This window comes from Pteropus alecto, unplaced genomic scaffold, assembly GCF_000325575.1.
Source record: "Pteropus alecto unplaced genomic scaffold, ASM32557v1 scaffold50, whole genome shotgun sequence".
Classification (NCBI taxonomy): domain Eukaryota; kingdom Metazoa; phylum Chordata; class Mammalia; order Chiroptera; family Pteropodidae; genus Pteropus; species Pteropus alecto.
This window is the reverse complement of record NW_006431918.1, coordinates 4,007,314-4,029,255: the sequence shown is the minus strand read 5'-3', so window position 1 is coordinate 4,029,255 and position 21,942 is coordinate 4,007,314. Positions and strand designations below refer to the sequence as shown.

The 21,942-nt window shown below is 33.3% G+C and overlaps 1 protein-coding gene across 16 annotated transcripts in view; it reads left to right on the top strand.

Annotated features, from left to right (window-relative positions):
* The window catches only part of HMBOX1 (homeobox containing 1), a 151,567-nt gene that overhangs the window by 99,716 nt on the left and 29,909 nt on the right, over window positions 1–21,942 (top strand). For all 16 annotated transcript variants that reach the window (XR_001516364.2, XM_006906235.3, XM_025042514.1 and 13 more), the window contains exon 6: window positions 6,125–6,278. Coding sequence is in view for 15 of the 16 variants with exons in the window: in XM_006906235.3 (XP_006906297.1) it covers window positions 6,125–6,278 (154 nt within the window). In the remaining variant the exon portion in view is untranslated. The remainder of the gene's footprint in view (window positions 1–6,124; window positions 6,279–21,942) is intronic.

The following is a 21,942-nucleotide window of genomic DNA, read 5'->3' as shown; positions in this document are numbered from 1 at the left end:
TTGTGAAGTTGCATTACCAACCGTCTCCATATTTTCTATTTTTTATTTGGAAACCAAATTCATACTGGTTCTAAGTTCTTTTTAGTCAGGTTTTCTGTAGGACATAATTTAAAGTTAGCTGAAGAGAAAAGAAGTTCATTGTTGGTTGTTTTCATTGTCTCAACAGTAATTGGATGTTAGCAAATAAAATTTAATTTTTTAAGTTTTTCTTTGCAATTTTAACCTTTAAGAGCTAATGTGGTATAAAATTCTTTCTAGATAAAAGTATTCTTACTTTGTTGATTTTAACATAACTTTTCATATTAGCTAAAGAATTGTATTATTTCTTCTTATTCCATGGACACTTTGAAACTACTATCATGTTTGGATAAGATGAACTAAAATTACATTAGCATCTAAGAATAGCTTATCCACTGTCTAGTCAATAGTTGCTTATAGTTTATCGGAATCTTCTCTGCAAAGCATTGCAGAGATGATTGGAATCCACCTAAATGTTCCTAGTCACGAATTGGTTAAATAAATTATGGTGTATCTGTACACTGGAATACTGTGGAGGCTATATAGCTGTTTTAAAAGGTGGCTTTATATGAATTGATTTTGTATGTGGTAATACCAAATTCATAAGTGAATAAAGGAAGACAAAACAATGGCTATAATATATTGCCATTTATATAGGGGAATACATACATACATGTATATATACACTCAAATAAACATAGAACACCTCTGGAAGGCTGTATTAGGAATTGATGAAAATGGCTCTGTGGAGAGGAACTGAGAGGCTGTTAACTACATAACCTTTTGTGTCTTTCTAAATTCTGTGCCATGTACTTGTTCTATATATTTGAAAAATACATATAAATGTAATGAGAGGAGGGAGGAAGAAATGAAAGAAGGGAGGGAGAGAAGTAGAGAGGGAGGTAAAGAGGGATGAAGACCCTCCCTCCAAAAAAATCTGCCTCGTTGACAGCTTTAATGATGTAAGAAACTGAAGAACCTAGGTTCACATAGTCCAGATCTGCTTTTGAGAGGCACTTAAATAGAAATAAGAGGTCAGTGATTTTTTACTGATAGGTAGGTCTTTCATAATTTTTTCTCTGTCTAGGATAGATAGCTCATCAGAAGAAATGTAAATGGTACCATCCTTTTGCATATATTCTGATAAAAAATGCAAAATTAAGGAAAATCACAAAATAAAAAAGTACTTTTTTCTCTTTTATTTAAATTTAAGTATTTTAGAAAACAAGCCAAAAAAAAAAAAAATTTGTACATTCTCTATTCCTGGGCTCAGAGCATTTCTCTCTGTATACCTTGATTGAAATTCTTCTTTTCAACCTTTTATTCTGGATCCATTTGGATATGGGCTTTTTTGTTGTTGTTTGTTTTTGTTATTTGGTCCCTGTTTAAGTGGACCCTGCAAGAAAAATATAGAGTGGATATTTAAGTTATATTTCCTGATAATCCAATACATATAGATATAATGTAGTTCTCTGGTAAACAGACCCATCATCAGAATTTTCCAGCATAACCCAAAGCCTGCCAAGGCATATGATAAAATAGGCTGATGGAAACTGATCCAATACATTTTATCATTTCTTATGAAAACATTTACAAGAAAATGCCTATTTTTTAAAAGATGTAAGTACTAAATTCAGCATGGTTGACATCAAAAGCCCCTTTATTTAATCAAATTAAGCTCAACAGTCTTTTCCCTTGTCTAATTTAAACATTGCTATAGCAGACAGGGTGTGCTCAGTTCCTCTTGGCTCATGGCACTGATTCTGCATATTTCTAAACTAAACAATTAAATACAGTTTGCCAAGAGGCTTGTGCAGCAAGTCCATGAAGTAAATTTGGAGAACAGAAGTGATGCTTCCTCCCTTCACTGTTGCAGAGTCCCAGACCCTCAGGGAAATTATGTGTGTGACATGGGAGAAGATGAGAAATTACTCTTGTAGAAGCTGGTTTCTGTGAATGGAGTAGTAATGACATGCTTGGAATCCTTTTCTTATTAGCTGATTGGCAAAGGCTCACCCAGAAATAACCCTGATAAGCAGGAAAATTATGTATACGAAGAAAACATTTACCAAAATTTAAAATTCTATCAGCAAATTAGGAAGAAGTTTTATTTTTCCTTCTCTTGGGTTTAGATTTGTTAGATAAATGTTTAAATTTTTTTTCTTAATGGGAGCCCAAATATGAGAAAAAAAAATCTGTTAAAAAAATAAAATAGGTAACACTTCCTATAAAGAAAAAAAGAAGTGGATTGTTTTACTTCTGAGGAGTTTAAAGTTTTATATACATCGTTCTTACATTCTGGTATCTTTGTATTTTTCTTTCAAAGTTAATCATTTTAAACCCATTCTTGTGTTATTCATTGCTCTGTATCCATTTCAACCAAAGCAAATGAACCAAGGTTTCTAGAACAAATCTCTGTATTGTTCCCAGAGTGCTGCTTTCACTATTTTAAAATACTGCTACATCGAAAAAGAAAAGCAAGAAAAAAAACCCCTCAAAATTAATGTGATAATATTATTTTTCAAATGAAGTATGTTTACAAGTTTGAAATTATTTAGAGTTTCTACCTTCTGTGCATAAATTGCCTTGATTACTTTTAAAGTAACCAGGCCACTACTTACTTCTCTTCTTATTTTCCCTCCTTCCTTCTCTCTCCCTTTCTTTTCCTACCGGACCAATTTTATTTCATCTAAATTTTCTTTTGTATAGAAAATTTGGATGATGAAGAATATTATAAAGAAACATAGTTATATTACCAGTAAACCCAATACCAAGAAAGAACCATTATTATCAGTTGGCTTATTCCCTTAAACCTCATGATTAAGATTCTTTGAATTTGTTTTATTTGTACCCATTGATCACTCTACTTAACTAGGAAAGCGTGCCATAGTTATAGATGTATCTTGCTAGCTGGAATTCACTCATCTATTCCCTATCTTCTACTCATTGAAGCCCTGAAACGGTATCATTTTGCTAGAGCCAGGCATTGAATGAGAGGCCTCCTGCCTTACCCAGTTTCTTTCTGCCTGTCTCAGTCAGCTGTGATAGCAGCTTGGCTGTTTTGGACCTTTTATCCTGGTTGTAGAACAGAATTTATACAGTCTACTTAGATAGTTTCCAGAGCCCTTGTCATGCTGTAATTTCTGCTCGCATTCAAAAAAGTAACAAAACAAAGACTTTGAAACCTTCCAGCCTCCTAGTTCCTTCTTATTCCTAAACTTGATTAACTTTGAATTAGGCCCAGACCCAATTGCCAAGTTATCTTGGCAGAATGGAACCTTCTTTCTTGAACGGTCTAAAGAAGGGTTTCGGTCTAGAGTTTCATGGTGTGTAGGCCAGGAATTTTTTAAACCAGGGGTCAGCAGCAAACTCTTCCTGTAAAGGGCCTGTAGTAGCAGTCTATATGGTCTCTGTCACAGCTACTCAACTTTGCCATTGTAGTCCCAAAATGAGACAGTATGTAAATGAATGAGTATAGCTGTATTTCAGTAAAACTTTCTTTAAACTATGGCAACATGCCATAGTTTGCCACACATTTTAAGCCACAGATCTCTAAAGCATTATGTGATGACACACTTGTCCATTTGAGGAAGAAGTTAAATATTTATATCACACACAATGGGAAATTATATATCTATTAAGGGTTTAAACAAAAATGAAAACTGTAAAAATATTCTGAATGATACAAAATGCATTGACCATAAAAGAAACAGATTGACAGATTTGACTATATAAAAATTAAGATCACAAAACATACCATAAATAAAAATAAAACATGAATGACAAATTGGAAAAAATAGTTGCAATCTATCACTAGCAATTGGTGTGGTCTCTACACATCAATGAGATAGATAACTCAAAAGAAAGAAGGACAAAGATAAATTTACAAGAAAAGACATACAATGGTCAGTAAACAGGAAAAGATGCTCATTCTTAACTAATAGTGAAATCTCTATATTAAAGGGAATTTTTTTGCCTGCTAAGTTTATAAATGTGAATAATTAGTAATATTAAAATACTCAGTGTGTTGGGTAACATGGGGAAATAAACGACTGGAGATGATTGTGATGTCTCTTGTTAGTTCTATTACTGTGCAACAAATTACCCCACATTATCTCACAATTTCTGAGAGTAGGAGTCTAAGAGTGGCTTAGCTAAGATGGTTCTGGCTCAAAGTTCTCATGAGGTTTCATGAGTCAAGCTGTCAGCCAGGGCTGCAGTCACTGGGACTGGATAGTGTACTTCCAAGATCACTTACATGAGTGTTGGCAAGCCCCAGTTCCTTACTGCCTGTTAACCAGAGACATCAGGTCCTGTCCACATGAGTCTCGCCATCGGCTTCCTGAGTATCTTTATAAAATGGCAGCTAATTTTCTTCTGAGTGAGTGATCTAAGACACAAGCAACTAAGACAGACTCCACAAATGTATTCTATAATCTGACACTGGAAGTGGCATACCATTACTTCTACTATATGTTGCTGGTCACACAGACTAATTCTGGTATAGTATGGGAAGGAACCGCACAACAGGGTGAATACCAGGAGGCAGGGGTCCTTTGGAACCACCTTGGAGGCTCATTGCCACATGGCTGTATTGGGACTGTATGCCTCGGGCCTTATTTCTGTCAGCTAGGTTTGCAGTTCTCCGCATGTCATTACCTGCACCTAGAATGTCCAAAATGGCTTTTTTCTCAAACATATGGCACTTTAGGTGGATTTAGCAGGAGCACCTGGGGGGCCTGGCTGGAGATCTTTCACTCCATGTGGCTAGCAAAATTAATCTGAGATTTTAGAGCTGAGGAATTGGAAGAAGGGGCATACAATTTACTCAGATGGCAAAAGTGGCAAGACATCAGGTTTGGAGAGGAAAATCAGGATTGGTTAAAATACTCCTCATCTGTATAAGAGAAAGCGTATAATCATGTAGCCCTTATGATGGGATCTACAAATAGATGTGTATGTAGTGAAGTAGAAATACTACCCGTGGTAGTAATTGCAAGGTACAATAAATAAAGTATGATTTCTGTGATGGAGAAGGAAATATATATTTATTAATATGTGCATTATTATTCTACATAATTCTAACAAGTTCTAACCTATCTTTCTAGGGGTGTCTTAAGAGTTTGGATTTTATTCCATAGGCAGAGGGAACTTTTCAAAGGCTTTGGATCAGTGGAGTGATATGATCATAATTATGCTTTGGGAAGATGAATTTAACAGTGGAAAGAATGAAAGAACAGTGGGAGAGTCAGGGACTGGACTCTATGAAAGCATACCAAGTTATATTTAAATTCTTTGCTTTAAGTCCATGGAAGTCAGAGACAAAATTGCTTTCTTTGTTTTATTCATAGCTTCTAGCTTAGAATAAGCCATGTAAAATGGTTTGATAAATGGTAAATGAATGAGTACATGCATCATCACCAGTTCAGGTTGTCCATGAAAAGGCTAATCTGAATTAGTAAAGCATCTCAATTATAAGTATTTTTTCATTCCTTTTATTGCATTCAGAAGGTAACAAAGTACTGTAGCATTAATTGGTAGTAGACCTATGGAGGAGAGGTGGTTTAGTTGGTAGACTAAAAGCTTATAAAATATCCTATTTTCTTTGATGCTATATGTGACTTTTTTTAAGAGTTTACAGCAATTAGGATTATTTTAAATTCACCTCCCACCTACATATACACTTCAAGGTCCCCATTTTCTCAAAAACAGAAAGTCCTTTGGATGGTAATGAGTTTGTGAACAGAGGGGGTATATTGTTCAAAAAGATTTAAACTGTCAAATAGGAATTTCAAGAGAGATTTTTCAGAGGAAGATAGTTCCCTGAATGAGAGAGATTTAGGGCTTCATTTTGAAAAATGGCCCAAAGGTAAGAGACAAATGACAAACAAACAAACAAAAAATGACATTTTAAAATAATTAAAAGAAGAGTTGTCACTTTGGATTTTTATTTTGGTCAAGTAAATTTTTAAAATATATAAATATATATTGGGCTTACAAGTTCCAATGGCGAGAAAAAGTTCATTGTTGTTGATTTCATGATATATTGTCATATGGGTTTTATTAAATTAGAAGGTATTTGCTCAAAATGCCTTGTTTATTTCAGGGGCTACACTAAGTATGAGACCAGCCCCCATTCCAATAGAAGACCCAGAATGGAGACAAACACCTCCTCCAGTCTCTGCCACATCTGGAACCTTTCGGCTACGACGAGGGAGTCGATTTACTTGGAGAAAGGAGTGCCTGGCTGTCATGGAAAGGTACGTGTCTCCTCTTCCTGTGACCAATCTCCCAAACTTAGGAAAGAGAGATACTTTGGTTAGATTTGGACAGTTTCCATTTCAAACAAGTAATTTGGGATCTAGTTTCTATCTCTAAAAGTATTTTGGAATATTATAAATGTTATATTATTGAAATAAGGTGATCTACCATTGAAAATTGATAAAACTGGAGTTAACATCTATCAGTATAATTTAATAGTGTCCTCAGTAATTTCAGAAACTTTAGAAGAATTTCTTTTGAGTTTAGAACTTTGTCTTACATTTTGGAAAAACTCTTCGAGGTCTTATTTTCAACAAAAATATTGAAGAATTGTATTGTGGGCCACTGAGATGTTTTTTCTTAAATTTTTTTTTATTTTTCAGTTACAGTTGACATACAATATTATATTAGCTTCAGGTATAAAACATAGTGATTAGACATTTACATAACATGTGAAGTGATCACTCTGATAAGCCTAGGATCCATCTTACACTATACACAGTTATTACAGTATTATGGACGGTATTCCAGATGCTGTACTTTACATCCACATGACTATTTTTATAACTGGCAATTTGTACTTCTTAATCCCTTCACCTTTTTCACCCATTCCCCTCAATTCCACTCTCATTTGGCAACCATCAATTTGTTCTCTGAATCTATGAGTTTGTTTCTGTTTTGTTTGTTTATTTATTTCAGTTTTTAGATTCCATATATAAGTGAAGTTATATGGTATTCGTCTTTCTCTGTCTGACTTATTTCACTTAACATAATGCCTTCTAGGTCCATCCATGTTGTTGCAAGTGGCAAGATTTCATTCTTTTTTGTGTCTGAGTAATAGTCCATTATATATGCATACCCTGTTCTTTATCCAGTCATCTATCAGTGGACACTTAGGTTCCTTCCATATCTTGGCTATTGTAAACAGTGCTGCAATGAACATAGGGGTGCATGTATCTTTTTGAATTAGTGTTATCGATTTCATTGGATAAATACCCAGAAATGGAATAGCTAGGTCATATGTTAGTTCTATTTTCAATTTTTTGAGGAACCTCCATACTGTTTTCCATAGTGGCTGCACCAATTTACAGTCCCACCAACAGCACACGTGGGTTCCCTTTTCTCCACATCCTCACCAGCCAATACTTGTTGTTGATTTGTTGATGATAGCCATTCTGACAGAAACGAGGTGAGAGCTCATTGTGGTTTTTAATTTACATTTCCCTTATGATTAGTGATGTTGATCATCTTTTCATGTCTCCTGACTATCTGAATGTCCTCCTGGGAGAAATGTCTATTTGTCTGCCCACTTTTTAATCGGATTGTTTAATGTTTTTGGTGTTAAGTCATATGAGTTTCTTATATATATTGCATATTAACCCCTTATGGGATGTATCATTGGCAAATACCTTCTCCCATTCAGTAGGTGGTCTTTTTGTTTTATTGATGGTTTCTTTCACTGTATAAAAATTCTTTAGTTTGATGTAGTACCATTTGTTAATTTTTTCTTTTGTTTCCTTTGCCTGAGGAGACATATCCAAAAAATAATACAAAGAGTGATGTCAAAGAGTTTGCTGCCTATGTTGCTTCTATAAGTTTCATGATTTCAGGTCTTCCATTTAAGTCTTTAATCAATTTTGAGTTCATTCTTGTATATGGTATAAGAAAGTGATCCAGTTTTATTCTTTTACATATGTCTTTCCAGTTTTCCCAGCATCATTTATTGAAGAGACTGTCTTCATCTCATTGTATACTCTTGCTTCCTTAGTCTTAGATTAAGTGACCGTATAGATGTCAGTTTATTTCTGGGCTCTCTCTTCTGTTCCATTGATCTATGTGTCTGTTTTGATGTCAATACCATGCTGTTTTAATTCTTACAGACTTGTAGTATAGTTTGATATCAAGTAGCATGATACCTCCAACTTTGTTCTTCTTTCTCAAGATGGCTTTGGCTATTCAGGGTCTTTTGTGGTTCCATATAAATTTTAGGATTATTTCACTCTAGTTCTGTGAAAAATGTCATTGGTATTTTGACAGACATTGCATTGAATCTGTAGATTGCTTTCCAATTTGGATGCCTTTTATGTCCTATCTGATTGCTGTGGCTAGGATTTCTAATGCTATGTTCAATAAAAGTGGTGAAAGTGGACATACTTGTCTTGTTCCTGATCTTTAAAAGCTTTCAGCTTTTCATTGTTAAGCATGATGTTAGCTGTCGGTTTGTTATATGTGGCCTTAGGTATGTTGAGGTATGTTCCCTCTATCCTCACTTTGCTATCCTCACTTTGCATCCTCACTTTGCTGAGAGTTTTTATCGTAAATGGATGCTGGATTTTGTCTAATGTTTTTCTGCAGCTATTGATATGATCATATGATTTCCTTTATTTCATTTATATGATAAATCACCTTATTTGCTTTGTGAATAGTGAGCCAACCTTGCATCCAGGAATAAATCTCGATTGTGGTATATGATCTTTTTAATGTGTTGCTGAGTTCAATTTGCTAATATTTTTTGAAGGTTTTTGCATCTATGTTCATCAGGGGTATCGGCCTATAATTTTTTTTTGTAGTGTCTTTGGCTTTAGTTTTCTCAGATGAAATGGTATAAATTGATTAAATATGGTTATGAAATGTTTACAGAATTTTGTTTTGATGGCGAATTTTATATGCAATAAGGTAATAGTTTTTCGTTAGAAAAGCATTTACTTTCTAAAATTAAATGTAGAAAAAAGAATAAATAAGAAGAGGTAAAAATAATTGTTTTTTTCATATTGAGATTTCTCAATAATTTAAATAATAGAAAAGAATGAAATCGAATGTGTAAAACTAGGTTTAACTTCTAAGATGATATAGAATACATATTTACATTGGATCAGCTTGATATGTTTTTTCCTAATTATTTAATCTGACCAGTCTAATGACATGTTGGAAAAAGCATTTGCCTCAGAGTCAGAAAACCTAAAATCTGGTTTTGGCTTTGCTGTTAAGCCAGCTCTGTAACTTTGTTCAGGTTAAAAACTCTGAGCTATAGCTTTCTCATCTGTAAAATGAAGTTTGTCAGTAGCCAGTAATGAATTATACATTATCTAGGACTTTGGCTATCTCTCTTCCTTCCTATTTCCTGATTATTTCCCAGTTCGTTAACATCACTAGCTGAAAGAGAAGGGGATTTAAAGTGTTGACGTTCAGTCAATGATTTTGTTCCTGTGATCAAATTGAAATTAAAAGGTTTGCTTAAGGGAAAGTTTGGATCCAGTAGCCAATATGAGGCTGTAGGTTATCATTGATGTTATCATCTGCTCCTTTCCTCGATCTCTATTATAAATGAGTAGAAGCTATTTATTGAATAAAACAAATCCTCATATGCTTGAGTATTCAGAGTGAATGAATGAGACTTTATTGTCCTAGAAACCTGACATTTATAATCTGCTTTATCTAGAAATTTTGATTCTTTCTTCAGAAAGAAGAAAATGTTCTTCAGAACTTTTACCATGTAACAGACATGAATTTAAATACTATCTGATTTGCAATATTGCACATTTTTCTCTGCATAACAAAATAAGCTTTGGTATTAGTTTCTAGTTGGTATAAGTCTAATTGTGCTACAGACTCAGTTATTTAATTTTTCTGAAGATAAATTTATTACATAATATCAGTCTGAGGAAGGATTAAAATTTGATAACATTAATAACAATAGGTGATATTCCTGATGCATTTTCAGGGAAGGCTTTGCAATTCCTTTTATTTTTTTCCAAGAACTAGCTATAGAATTACGGTGATAATAGTTTAGTAAAAAGTTGTTGAGCACTTACCCCGTGTAAGGCACTCATTTAATCTTAATTTTCATTTTTTAACCTTAATTTTAATTAATAAGTATCTTTAATCCAGGAGTTGTTATCTTTGGTTTAATTTTATCTTACCTGGCACAACTATTAAGAACGTATGTGATTTATTTCCAATAGTTGCAAAAATGCAAAAAAAAAAAAAAGAAAAAAATCTTTCAAAATGTTTAATAGCTATAGTAGAGAAGGTCATAGTATAATTTTCAACTGTAAAAATAGGACTTTTTATTTTTAAACATGGGATATAAATCCCCTAGCTTCAAAGCAATGCATGATATTTTTCCCCTAAACTGAATGGGTGAATAAACACATATACATGAACCGTAAAGCCAGCAGAGTACTAGCCTTACTCAAATAGATTAGTGCAAGTCAAAAAAATTATTCAATTCTTCACACTTATACAACAATTTCAAATGAATCAAAAAAGTGAATCCTTACAAATAATAGAAGAGAATGTGGGGAGTTCCTCCATATCCTAGAAATGAATAACTTTTTTTAACTGTGACTCAGAAATTCAAAAGCAGTAAGGTAAAGGATTCATAAATTTGATTACATAAATTAAAAAGAAAACTTTGTAGGGGCACTATGAGCAAAGTAAAAAAAAAAAAAATTGGAAAAAGTATTTACCATTTATTATCATCCCTGGCATATAAAGAGCTTTTAAAAAACTGGAACCAAAAACTCTAGAAAAAAATGGACTAAATATCAGTAAAGAAACAAAATGTAAATGGCCCTTAAACATATGAAAAAATATTCAATTTAATTCATGGTAAGAGAAATTCAAAATCAAATTATTCCGAGATACCTTTTTTTTCCCCCTATCACATTGGCAAAAATCCAAAAGTTCCACATTTTTCTATTGATTGGGCTGTAGATTAATGGGCACTCTGATACATTGCTTGTGAGAATGCAAAATGGAACAACTTTGTGGAGAGGAACTTGACAGCATCAGGGAAAATTACCCATTTGACTCAGCATTCCCACATCTAGAGAATTATCCCAAAGATACACTGCAAAAATATGAAAAGATAGCAGCCCTGTTTGTAATAAAAAATAAATGAATACAACCTATATGTCTATTGGTAGTGGACTGAGTGAATAAACTATAGTAAATAAATCCATATGTTGGATGTCCAGGCTCTCATAGTGGAGTGCTATGTAGCTGAAAAAAAGAATGAAGTTTTCTTTTCACGGAATAAAAATAATACTGTGACCTTCTGCATTGTTGCTATTACTTCAAAAGGCTTTTTTTTTTTGCATTTTTGGTGATCTTCAGAGTATGATGTTTAAAAAAAAGGCAGTGTCAGTTGTATACAGTAGGCTATCAATTATGTATTTATGCATTTGCTTATACTGTGATTTAAATAATAGAATAAATGATAAAATAAATAAAATGGTTGCCAATAGGAGAAAAGAGAAAAAACAGATTGGAGAAGATGAAGATAGAAACTAGACTTCTCTGAATATACCTTGTTTTGACATTGTAATCATGTAACTATTTTACGTTATTATAAAATAAAATTAAATTGAAATGTGGGGGAAAGGCGATACCTAAAAAATAACTAAAATGAAAACAAAAAAACTCTATATAAGCTGATGACTTAAACTCTCAGGAACTATATCAGATAAGTACAACACAGTATTTTGACCACGCTTCCCTGGTGAGATACAGCTTAGGAATAAAAAGAACAACAAAAAAACCTTACACAGATTTTACTAATTTTGGTAATATTAATATTGTTACTCAGGTACTATTTTGTATGGATAAGGATGTAGATATAGATAAAATAAGTAATATTAATGTTATTAGGAACCAAGGTTTTCAATGTGAAAGAGATACAGATATAAAAGCAAAAGATTTAAGTAAAACACTATAATCTTGTGTATGTGTAAAGTAGAAATTTATCTCAAATTCTTTTAATAACAGCCTTATTGAGATACAATTCACCTATTTAAAGTGTGCAATACAGTGCTTTTTTAGTATATTTACAGTTGTGCAACCATCACCACAATTTTAGGACATTCTCTTTATCCCTAAAAATCCCTTATGCCCATTAGCAGTGACTCCTTTTCTCCCCCATCCCTCTCTAACTCTATGTAACTATCAATCTACTTTTTCTATATAGATTTGCATATTCTGTAAATTTCATATGAATGGAATCATACAATATGTGGCCTTTTGTGACTCACTTTTATTTAGCATAATGTTTTCAGGGTCCATCCATGTTATAGCATATATCAGTATTTCATTCCTTTTTACTGCAAAATATTTCATTATATGGATATGCCATATTTTATTTATTGATCAGTTGATGGACTTTGGGACTTTTTAGCTATCACGAATAATGTTACCATGAACAAACTTTGTGTCCTGGTGCAATTGCTGGGTCATAGTAACTCTGTGTTCAAACTTTTAAAGAACTACCGGACTATTTTCCAAAGCAAATGCACCTTTGCATTCCACCCAGCATGATCGATTCAGTTTCTTACCAACGCTTGTCATTATCTCTCTTATTGGTTATAGCTCTCCTTGTGTATGTGAGGTAGAATCTCACTGTTTTTGTAGAATCCCATTTGATTTGCATTTCACTGACTAATGATGTTGAACGTCTTTTCAAATGTTTTTTGGCTATTTGTGTGTATATCATCTTTGGAGAAATGTTTAGTCAGATCCTTTGACCATTTTTATATTGTAAGATTTTTTTATGTATTCTAGGTATGAGTCCCTTAACAGATAAATGGTTTGCAAATATTTTCTCCCATTCTGTCGGTAGTCTTTTCAAATATTTGATGACCTTTAGAACATGCAAGTTTTTAATTTTGATGATGTACAATTTATTTTTTTGTCTCTTGTTTGTGCCTTTATTGTGTTATCTAAGAAGGCTTTGCCTAAGTCAAAGTCACTACGATTTGTTCCTATATTTTTTCTAAGAGTTTTATACTTTAACTCTTACAGTTAGGACCCAACATCATTATTTTGCATATTCAAAATAGTGAATATTCAGCACTGTTGGAAAAAACTGTTCTTTTCCCATTGATTAGTTTTGACACCCGGGTCAAAAATCAATTGACTATAAATGTAAGGGTGCATTTCTGGACTCTCAATTCTATTCTATTGATCTGTATGTCTATTCTTATGGCATACCACACTGTCATGATTACTGTCACATTATAATATACTTTGAAATGCAGAAGTATGACTTTCCCCCCCCCCTTTTTTTTTAAGATTGTTTTAGCTATTTTGGATCCCTTGCATTTCCATATGAATTTTAGGAACAGTTTGTTAATTTCTGCTACAAAGCCAGCTATAATTTTGATGAGAAAATCCTGTAGTCTCAAATTTGAATTATAAATAATGATATGAATCCATTATATTTTCTCTTGTAAAAAGAGGAAGGAGAGGACCTCTGCCTACTCAAAAGATCTATCGACAATGGTCGACCTAGTAGAAATTAGCATGCCTGGGGTCCAGGTTGTGTTCATAAGTACCATTAGCACTCCTTGAAGAAATGTCTGTTTCCAGGCCTGGGGCAGGAAATATACATGATGAGGCTATTCCAGATAGGTGAGTGATATCAAAAAGGCTCAGGAGCTAACTTGAAGAATCTCCCACTATCCAAAGAAGGGGACAATTTGAATATTAGTAATAAGACCAATTGTAGTAGATTGAAGTACATTAAACTTATTAAGAATCCATGTATAATAATGATACTAAAAAAATTTATTGGTCACACTTAGAGAATTTTAGAGAACCAACTAAATATTTGAAAGTGGTAAAAGGAAAGAACTGAGCATTTAACCTGCCTTTCACATATGAACTTTATCTCTGATTCAAAAAGTTTTTCTCAGATGGATTCCAGCTAATAAGTGAAAAAGGAATAATATAATTATAATATTATTATTTTGCAAATCCTAATGAAATAATCTGACAATGATCATTAGCTGCTGACATCTCAGAAAGTCAGACGACCAGGCATTATGTACCTCTTGGAGGACGTGCACAGCACCACAAACAGAGTGCTCTTTCCAACAAAATTGAAACTGAATCAAGTCAAGCCTTGAGATCCAGCTGCAGGTTTGTAGGAAATATGAAACAAAGTCTGTTAAACAGTGCTGTGGGGTTCAAGTCAACAAAGTAATGTAAGAGACCCTAAGAATAATAACTCAGTTTCTTCAAGTGTTAAAAACAAATCTTATTAGCCAGTTGAGGAAATTTGAACACCAACTGTATAAATGATGGTTTTTGTTTTAGGTATGATAATGATTGCTTATATGTAAATGATGCTCTATTTATAAAAATAAGAGTTTTTGTCTTTTAGAAATATGTATCAAAATGTGTAATAATATTATATATAAAATGACATGACATAGGAGATTCACTTCAAAATAACACAAGATGGAAAGGCAGGGGCCAGGGTATGAATAAAACAAGAGTAGTATCAATAAATTTATGATTTCTATAGCTTGGTGATATTTACTTGGGGGTTCATGGTACAGTTCTCTCTTTTTGTATATATATTGTACATGTGTTAAAGAAAGGTCTAATTTTTGGGTCATATCACATGGAACTATGAGATGAAAAGTCTTCATATATCACAAAAACTAAACTACACAATGTTATCTAATAATATTTACTTATCAGATATTTGAGTGTCATTGAAGTAGCCTCCAGCAATACACTGGTGAACATAAATAGTTCCTGAGTTTTTAGTCAGGTTGGAGAGACAGACATTAATCAAACAATCACACAAATCATGGTAACATTTCAACTGTAATATGTGTATGAAAGGTAAATGGTGCTAGGAGATCTTATAATAGGCTATATGGTGAGAGTTAATTAGGTAAAAGGAAAGGAGAAAATGTTACAAGTAAAAAGGAGAGCTGTAGTTGTCTAGAACTGTGCTGTCTCATACGGTATGCTCTATTTAAATTTAGGTTATTTAAAATTAAATAAAATTTATAATTCAGTTCCGTAGACTAGCCGCATTTCAAGTGCCTAGTAATCATATATGGCTACTGACTATAGTTTTAGACAGCGCAGATATGGAACATTTCTGTCATCACAGAAAATTTTATTGGATAGCTCTGATATGGAACAACTGTATCTCATCCCCAGTAGAAAAAATAATGGTTATATTTGCCTTGTAATGATTTGTTTTTGTTTTCCTCTTTACTCAAAATCTTAAGGTAAATACAAATATAAACTAAAAACCAAATATTAAATCCACTGAAATATTTTAGAAAGTTTTCTAAGTGACTGTGACAGAAACAAGTAAATATTTTGTTAATTCACATATCAAAATTAGTATATTTGTACATCCTTTTCCACATCTAGCCCTGCTTTTGAGAATATAAGATTTAACAACTCATTTTTTATGATTGATCTTTTTTCTCTATCATTCATTCATTCATTCATTCATTTGTTCATTCACTTGTTCATCAAGCATGTATTTTTACACACTGCATTTGGTGGATATGTCTCTTGAATATCTTACTTTGTAATGGTTCCTTATACACACCAACTTTTTTCATGCTGTTTATTTGTTGAAGAGACTAAGGATTTTGTCCTATTGAATTTCCCACATTTTAGATCTGGCCGCTTACATCCTCATAGTGTCTCTTAACATGACCTCATATTATCTGTAGACTGGTAGTTAGATCTAGAGTCTTGATTAGATTCTAGTTCAGTTCTTTTGGTACATGACTGGTGCTTTGTTCTTCCTATTAATAACATTGTGTAAGGAGGCACATAATGTCTGGTTGTCCCATTTTTAGTAACTATAAGATTAATTAGTGGATTCAGTGCTGTCATCCTGATCCATTTATTAGAAAGGTCACCATCTACCAATAGTTTCAGGGCAGTGATTCTTAACCTGTGCTGCATGTTAAGAGCACCTTGGGGACTTTTATGTCATCCATTGATGATATTTTCCTAAGGGGTTACAAAATGATTATATTCCAATTTTTTGTTTTATTTTGCATTAGTCAGCTGGAATTCTTCTTTATATAAATAACTTTTTCTCAACTCTTAAGTTACCCCGAAATATACTTGGGTGGGATGCAGCACTAGCATATAAGCTGTTACAGAACTGAGGAATAAATGCTATTCTGAAGATGGGTAATAAGTTTATGGGGTCAGGAGACTCAGACAAGCAGAGGAAAGAGTCATGAAGACTTTACCAAAGTGATGACGTTTTGGCTGCATTCTAATGAGTGATAGATAGGAGTTCACCAGTTAGAGAATCAGAAATGATATTATAATGTTAGGAGATTATCAGGAAGTTCTTTATGGCAGAACACAGGGCTTTTCATCAGAAGCATTTCTACCTTGATTATTCAGGGCTTAGTCATACTATGCAAGCTATAATTAAGTACCATCTTTAATTATACCACGGCTTTGGTATCCAGTCTGCATCATAAAGGAGGTTATATCTGATTAGGTTGGTCTATTGGATAGTATTAGTGGGACTATGGAAGATGGGCAAGAAATCAGCCAATCAGATGTGTATTTGAGTACATGCCAGATGCTTAGAGTCAAAGGAAATAAATGTAAAATAAATATAAGTTGTACAGTCTGCCCTATCTTAAGGCAGTAATAGTTTATGTTTGAGTATAATTGTATAGTTTGTATATAATTATTGATCTTATTGATAATTATTTCATATAGTTGATCTTATTTAATCTTCACAATTCTATACTATAGACATTTTATTATTTACAGTTTATTTTTAAGAGCCTCAGAGAAAAGAAGTGACTAGCCTATACGCAAATGGATTAGAGAAGGAGGAGGGTAGATTGAAGCTAGCTAGGAGGCTGTTAGAGTAATCTATGTATGAGTGATGAGTGTCCAGACTATAATGTCAAAGCAAAGGGAGAGAAAAGGAATAGAAGATAATAGCTATTAGAAAAAATTTGAAGAAAAAAACCCACCTAACCTAGCTATAGATTGAACATAGAGATGACAGAGCAGGAAGTGTAAAGGAGACCTTAGCAATGGTGATGGCCAAAGATTATTTATCTGAGAGACAGTATCTGTATTACTAGAAAATAGGTTGACTTTGGGCAAATTATTCAACATATCTAAACCCTAATTGGGATATTTACTAAAAGAAGAGTTAAGTATTATGATACAGTAAAAAGTGAATGGGCTTTACAGTCATACAGACTTAGCATTTAGTCTGAGCTTCCCCTTATGTTAATCTTTAGGAATTTCGATTTTCTATTAAATAAAGATGGTTATTATGAGAAGAGTTACGAGAATTATGTGAGATAATATATACGAATCACATAGTAGAATGCCTTCCTCATAACCAGTGTTGAACAAATGTTTTTTTGTTTTTTTTTATCTAAGTTCCTTCCACTTAGAGCTTTGACTATGAAATTACCTCAAGATTTCTGTTAAGAGATTTCAGTGGCACTAGAAATGGAGATTTAAGAGTCATCAATATATAAGATCTAGTTAAAGCCATGAGTATGAATGAATAAATCATACTAGTTAAATCCAACTCTTATGTTTCTGAATTTTTTCTTATTCTCTTTCTGCATTTTTGCAGCTAAATACGGCTGAAGGAAAACTTAAAACCCTGCTGACTGATCTCATTTTAAATTCATGACCATGAACCTCAAGTGGGTCTTTAATTCTGCTGGACAATCATACTCTACCTTTCCGCTTCATTCTTTCCCACTCCCCTAAACGATTATTTTACACTTTGTTCTTTCTGCATACTCCTCATCCTCATTTTCATGATAACGTTTCTTCCTCTTTGAATGAGGAAAGCGAAGCATTCAGAGAAGAATTCCACAAACTCCCTGTACCTGCTAGCATGCAACACACACACACTCTGTTCCTGCCTCTGACCATCCCCAAAGCACTTCAACAATATTCCCTAACGTGTGTCTTAGTGCCTGGCTTACAGTGGATACTCATTTTATTTACATATTCCCTTTTTTGGCCTTTTCCACTTCTCTGACCTCATTGAATTATCCATACCGTGTATTTGATTTTTAAAATATCCAGTTTCAAGAACATTTATTGTCACAAAGGACAATATTATATGATTCCATTTATGTGAAATACCCAGAATAGGCAAATCCGTAGAGACAGAAAGTAGATATGTGGTTGCCTAGGGCTGGAGGATAGAGGTATTTTGTGTGGAGGGTGAAGGTTAAGGAGTGTTGGGTTTCTTTTTGTGGTGATGAGAATTTCCAAAATTGATTGTGGTGATTCTCACACAACTCTGAATATATTAAAATCTATTGAATTGTACACTTTAAATGGGTGAAATTTTTGGTATGTGAATTATATCTCAATAAAACTATTTTTAAAAAGAAGCATTTAGTCATTGCACTGTTAGGAGCTTCACATATATTTATCCTTACTACAGTCCTGATTTCTCCTTTTTCTAATGAGGCAATCAAGGCTTTCAGAGGTTGAATAAATTCCCAGGGCCACAAAACTAATAAGTGGCCCGGCCACATGTAGACCTTTAGACAGTGCTAACCATAGATTTGAGTTCTGCTTATTTACTAAGAGGAGTGTTCTTTTTATTTGGATGTATGTTGATTGTTTTTAATATATGGACTTGGCCTTCATTAACCCTGAAGTCTGATGCCACTAGATTAACATGTGTTATAATCTCTTTGTTTTAGAGCATATGGAGATTGTAGCAGGGGAAAGATGAAACAAGAAAGCCAAATGATTCATAATTGTTGAAGCTGGATAATAGGTACATAGGGGTTCATGGGTTTTTTTTTTTATATACTTTGAAGGTTTGAAATTTTCCATAATTAAAAAGATTTTTGTTGTTATTGTTTAAAGAGGACCTGACTAGATTTTAATGGATAAAATAGATTTAGATAGTTGACTAATATTGAGTCATTCACTCATTTACTTATAGAGCATCTGCTGTGTGCTAGCACAGAGCTGGGTTTACCTCAAGAGGTTTACATATTCACAAGAGGAAAAAATTGTCTCTATCATATGTCTGAAATATCTGCATGTGTATATAATATTACTCAAATGCGATTTTTATTAATCAAACCTAACTGTCCCATTGTTCAAACAACAAAGTACTTACTGGGTATGAGGCAACGTGCTAGGATTAGAGAGAATAGATACATTTTTCAGTGCACGGAGTGAAGGGATGATGAACCTAGTAGGCCCAGAAAGTCTTTAGAGTGTAAAGTCGTAAATTTTGGAGGCTTTATGGCCTAGGAGCAGGGCTTCTGATGTGTTCTTTTAGTTTTCACCTGTCAGCAATTTGGGCTGAATATTCTTTTAGTTTTAGAAACTGGTGAGTCTCTGGAGTGTTAGGATTTATGACTGGGACACAGAAGAGTGAGGCCTGGCTATCGCACCTATTGTGGTCTCGAGGCAGAAAGATAAAAGAAACCTTCAAATCTTCTAAACAGGTTTTCAGTCCAGTTAAGCAAGGTAGAAAGAGAAGCAACAACTTCGAAACAGCTTTGACTAGAGACAGGAATGAATGTAAGAGTACCAGCTTTTGGAGCCCGATTTCTGTGTATAGTTTATTTATTGCTGTTATTTTTCATCAGAGTAGCTCAATTGATAAGTCTGTTTCTAGATTTTCAGGAAATTGAAAGCAAAAAACACAATACGTGTGTGTGTGTGTGTGTGTGTGTGTGTGTGTGTGTGTTTGTAATGAAAACCATTGCATGTTTTATTTTTTTTATGCAATAGTACACCGTAATATGTTTTTTGTTCCTCTTAGATTCTTTTCATGTTCATCTTCAATGAGCAGTATAAAACAGAAACACTACTAAAGCCCAGAACCCTCTGAAATTATAAGGAAAACATTTTTGTTGTTGTTGTCTTAACCTTTGTCAATCTCCAAAACAGCTTTAAAAAATTAACCCAAAATATTCTCCCCTTTTGCCTCTCCCAGCAGACAAAGAGCCAGTATTAAAAATTTCAGCTTGCGAGTGTTTCTTCCCTCCAAATTTAAGCATCTAAAAATAGTTTCTTAGGATAAAAGTGCTTTTTTACGAAAAAAAAAATAGCATCACAACCACAATATTAAAACAAACCCAAATTAAATCATAGCCCTAAATTTGGTATCACTGCTGTTAACCTGACCTGTTAGTTACATAGTCCGAATACGAGTTGAATTAGAGACATGAGTCTAGTGCACAAATGCATTTTATGTAGTGTGTTGTACTTTCTGGGGGGATCAGCACAGAAGAGACAAATCGGTTTGTAAAGTGTGTTTCTAGAATGTTGCTTGAGGTTTCTGTAATTTAATTCTCTTGGTATTTTCTGCATTTTGGAATTCTTCCCAGGACAGTTTATTAGTACTTGGATTTGGGTTTCAGTCTCTTTCCTTTCTCCTTTTTACTTTTAATTTTTTCAGTGAATACTTAGACTGTGAAGGTTAAAAAAACCAATAGTTCCAGAAACTAAATTCTATATTTAACTGCAGACTGGGTGTGGTTCAGACAACTGCAGTGCAAGCTTGCTAGTGTTTTGCCCGTCATCATAACCCTGACCTGCAGGGAACGTTTCTTCTAGTCTCTTGACTCTGAAATATGCTGAATGATGATGAGATGATGATATAAAGGACATATTTTAGGCGTAAAATAAAAATTAAAAAAAAGACAAAATTGCTGAATGGGTTCAAACTTGAAGTGGTTCTGAAAGATGATTCTTTTGTGTTCTTTTATAGTACTCTCTAAATGATATTAACTTGTCCTGTTTTCATGGTGCTTCAGCCCATAATTCTTTTACTACCTTTAATTACCACTGTGCAGTTTTAAAAATTTTTGCACAAGAGGTCTTCTCCATTTCAGCTCCCCTTTCATGAAACCACATTTTCTTTTAATGTTTTTTCCTTTTTTATTTTGCTTTATTAGTTCATGACTTTCTTAATTACCAATAAAAAGTGGAGGAATAACTGCTTGTTCTCCTAGTAAGATTCTCTCCTTTAAAAAAAAAAAACATACTATCTGTTGAAGAGACTCCTGTTACTTTGTAAAATGGAAAAAATAGTCATCTTTTTCTTCCTTAGCAGTATCTTTATTATTTTGTGTATTGTCCCAATATTATTTATCATTCATACTATACAGAACTCCATGGAGTAAATAAGAGATGCTGCTCATTTAAGTAAGATTACACCTAGCCAGAAAAAAAACTAGAGCATAAATGCTTATAAATACTTTCCTAATATTGCTCTTCTGAGAGATTGAGATCTATTCAGATGTTTTTTTGAAGGACCACTTGTATGATATGAACAATAAAAGGTCTGCTTCACCTGTTTTGTACATAAATACATAAATTGCATCTACTGACCACCGATTTTGTCCAAGCAGCATTTAAACTAAGAAACTTCCTTTGATTTCATTTATTTGTATTTGGTCACCATTTCTGCAGAGAATAAGAAAGAGACCCTAAAGATCATCTAGTTCAAACAGTTTATTTTTTAGACCAAGAACCTGTAACCAAGAGGTTAATTAACCTGGTTAAACTCACAGAAGAAATAAGATTAATTTGCTTATTTTGACTCCATAGCCTTGTGAACTAAAGGATATGATTTTTTTTTTTTTAAATAGCATATTCGTTGACCTTCTCAACACTTTTATCTTCTTCAGTTTTTATTGGTAAACATTTATTGAGTGTCTGCTGTGTGCTAAGCTATATGCTAAGAACCTGAATGCAAAGATGAAAATAGAAGTCCTTATTGCATTTAACTGAATTTCTTCTTGCCTTTGTTTCTTTATTCATCTCTTATTTTTCTTAGGCCCTCTTAATCTTTTTCCCTCCTGAACTCTTTTCTATATCTTTCCCTCTGTCACTTTCTGTTATTTT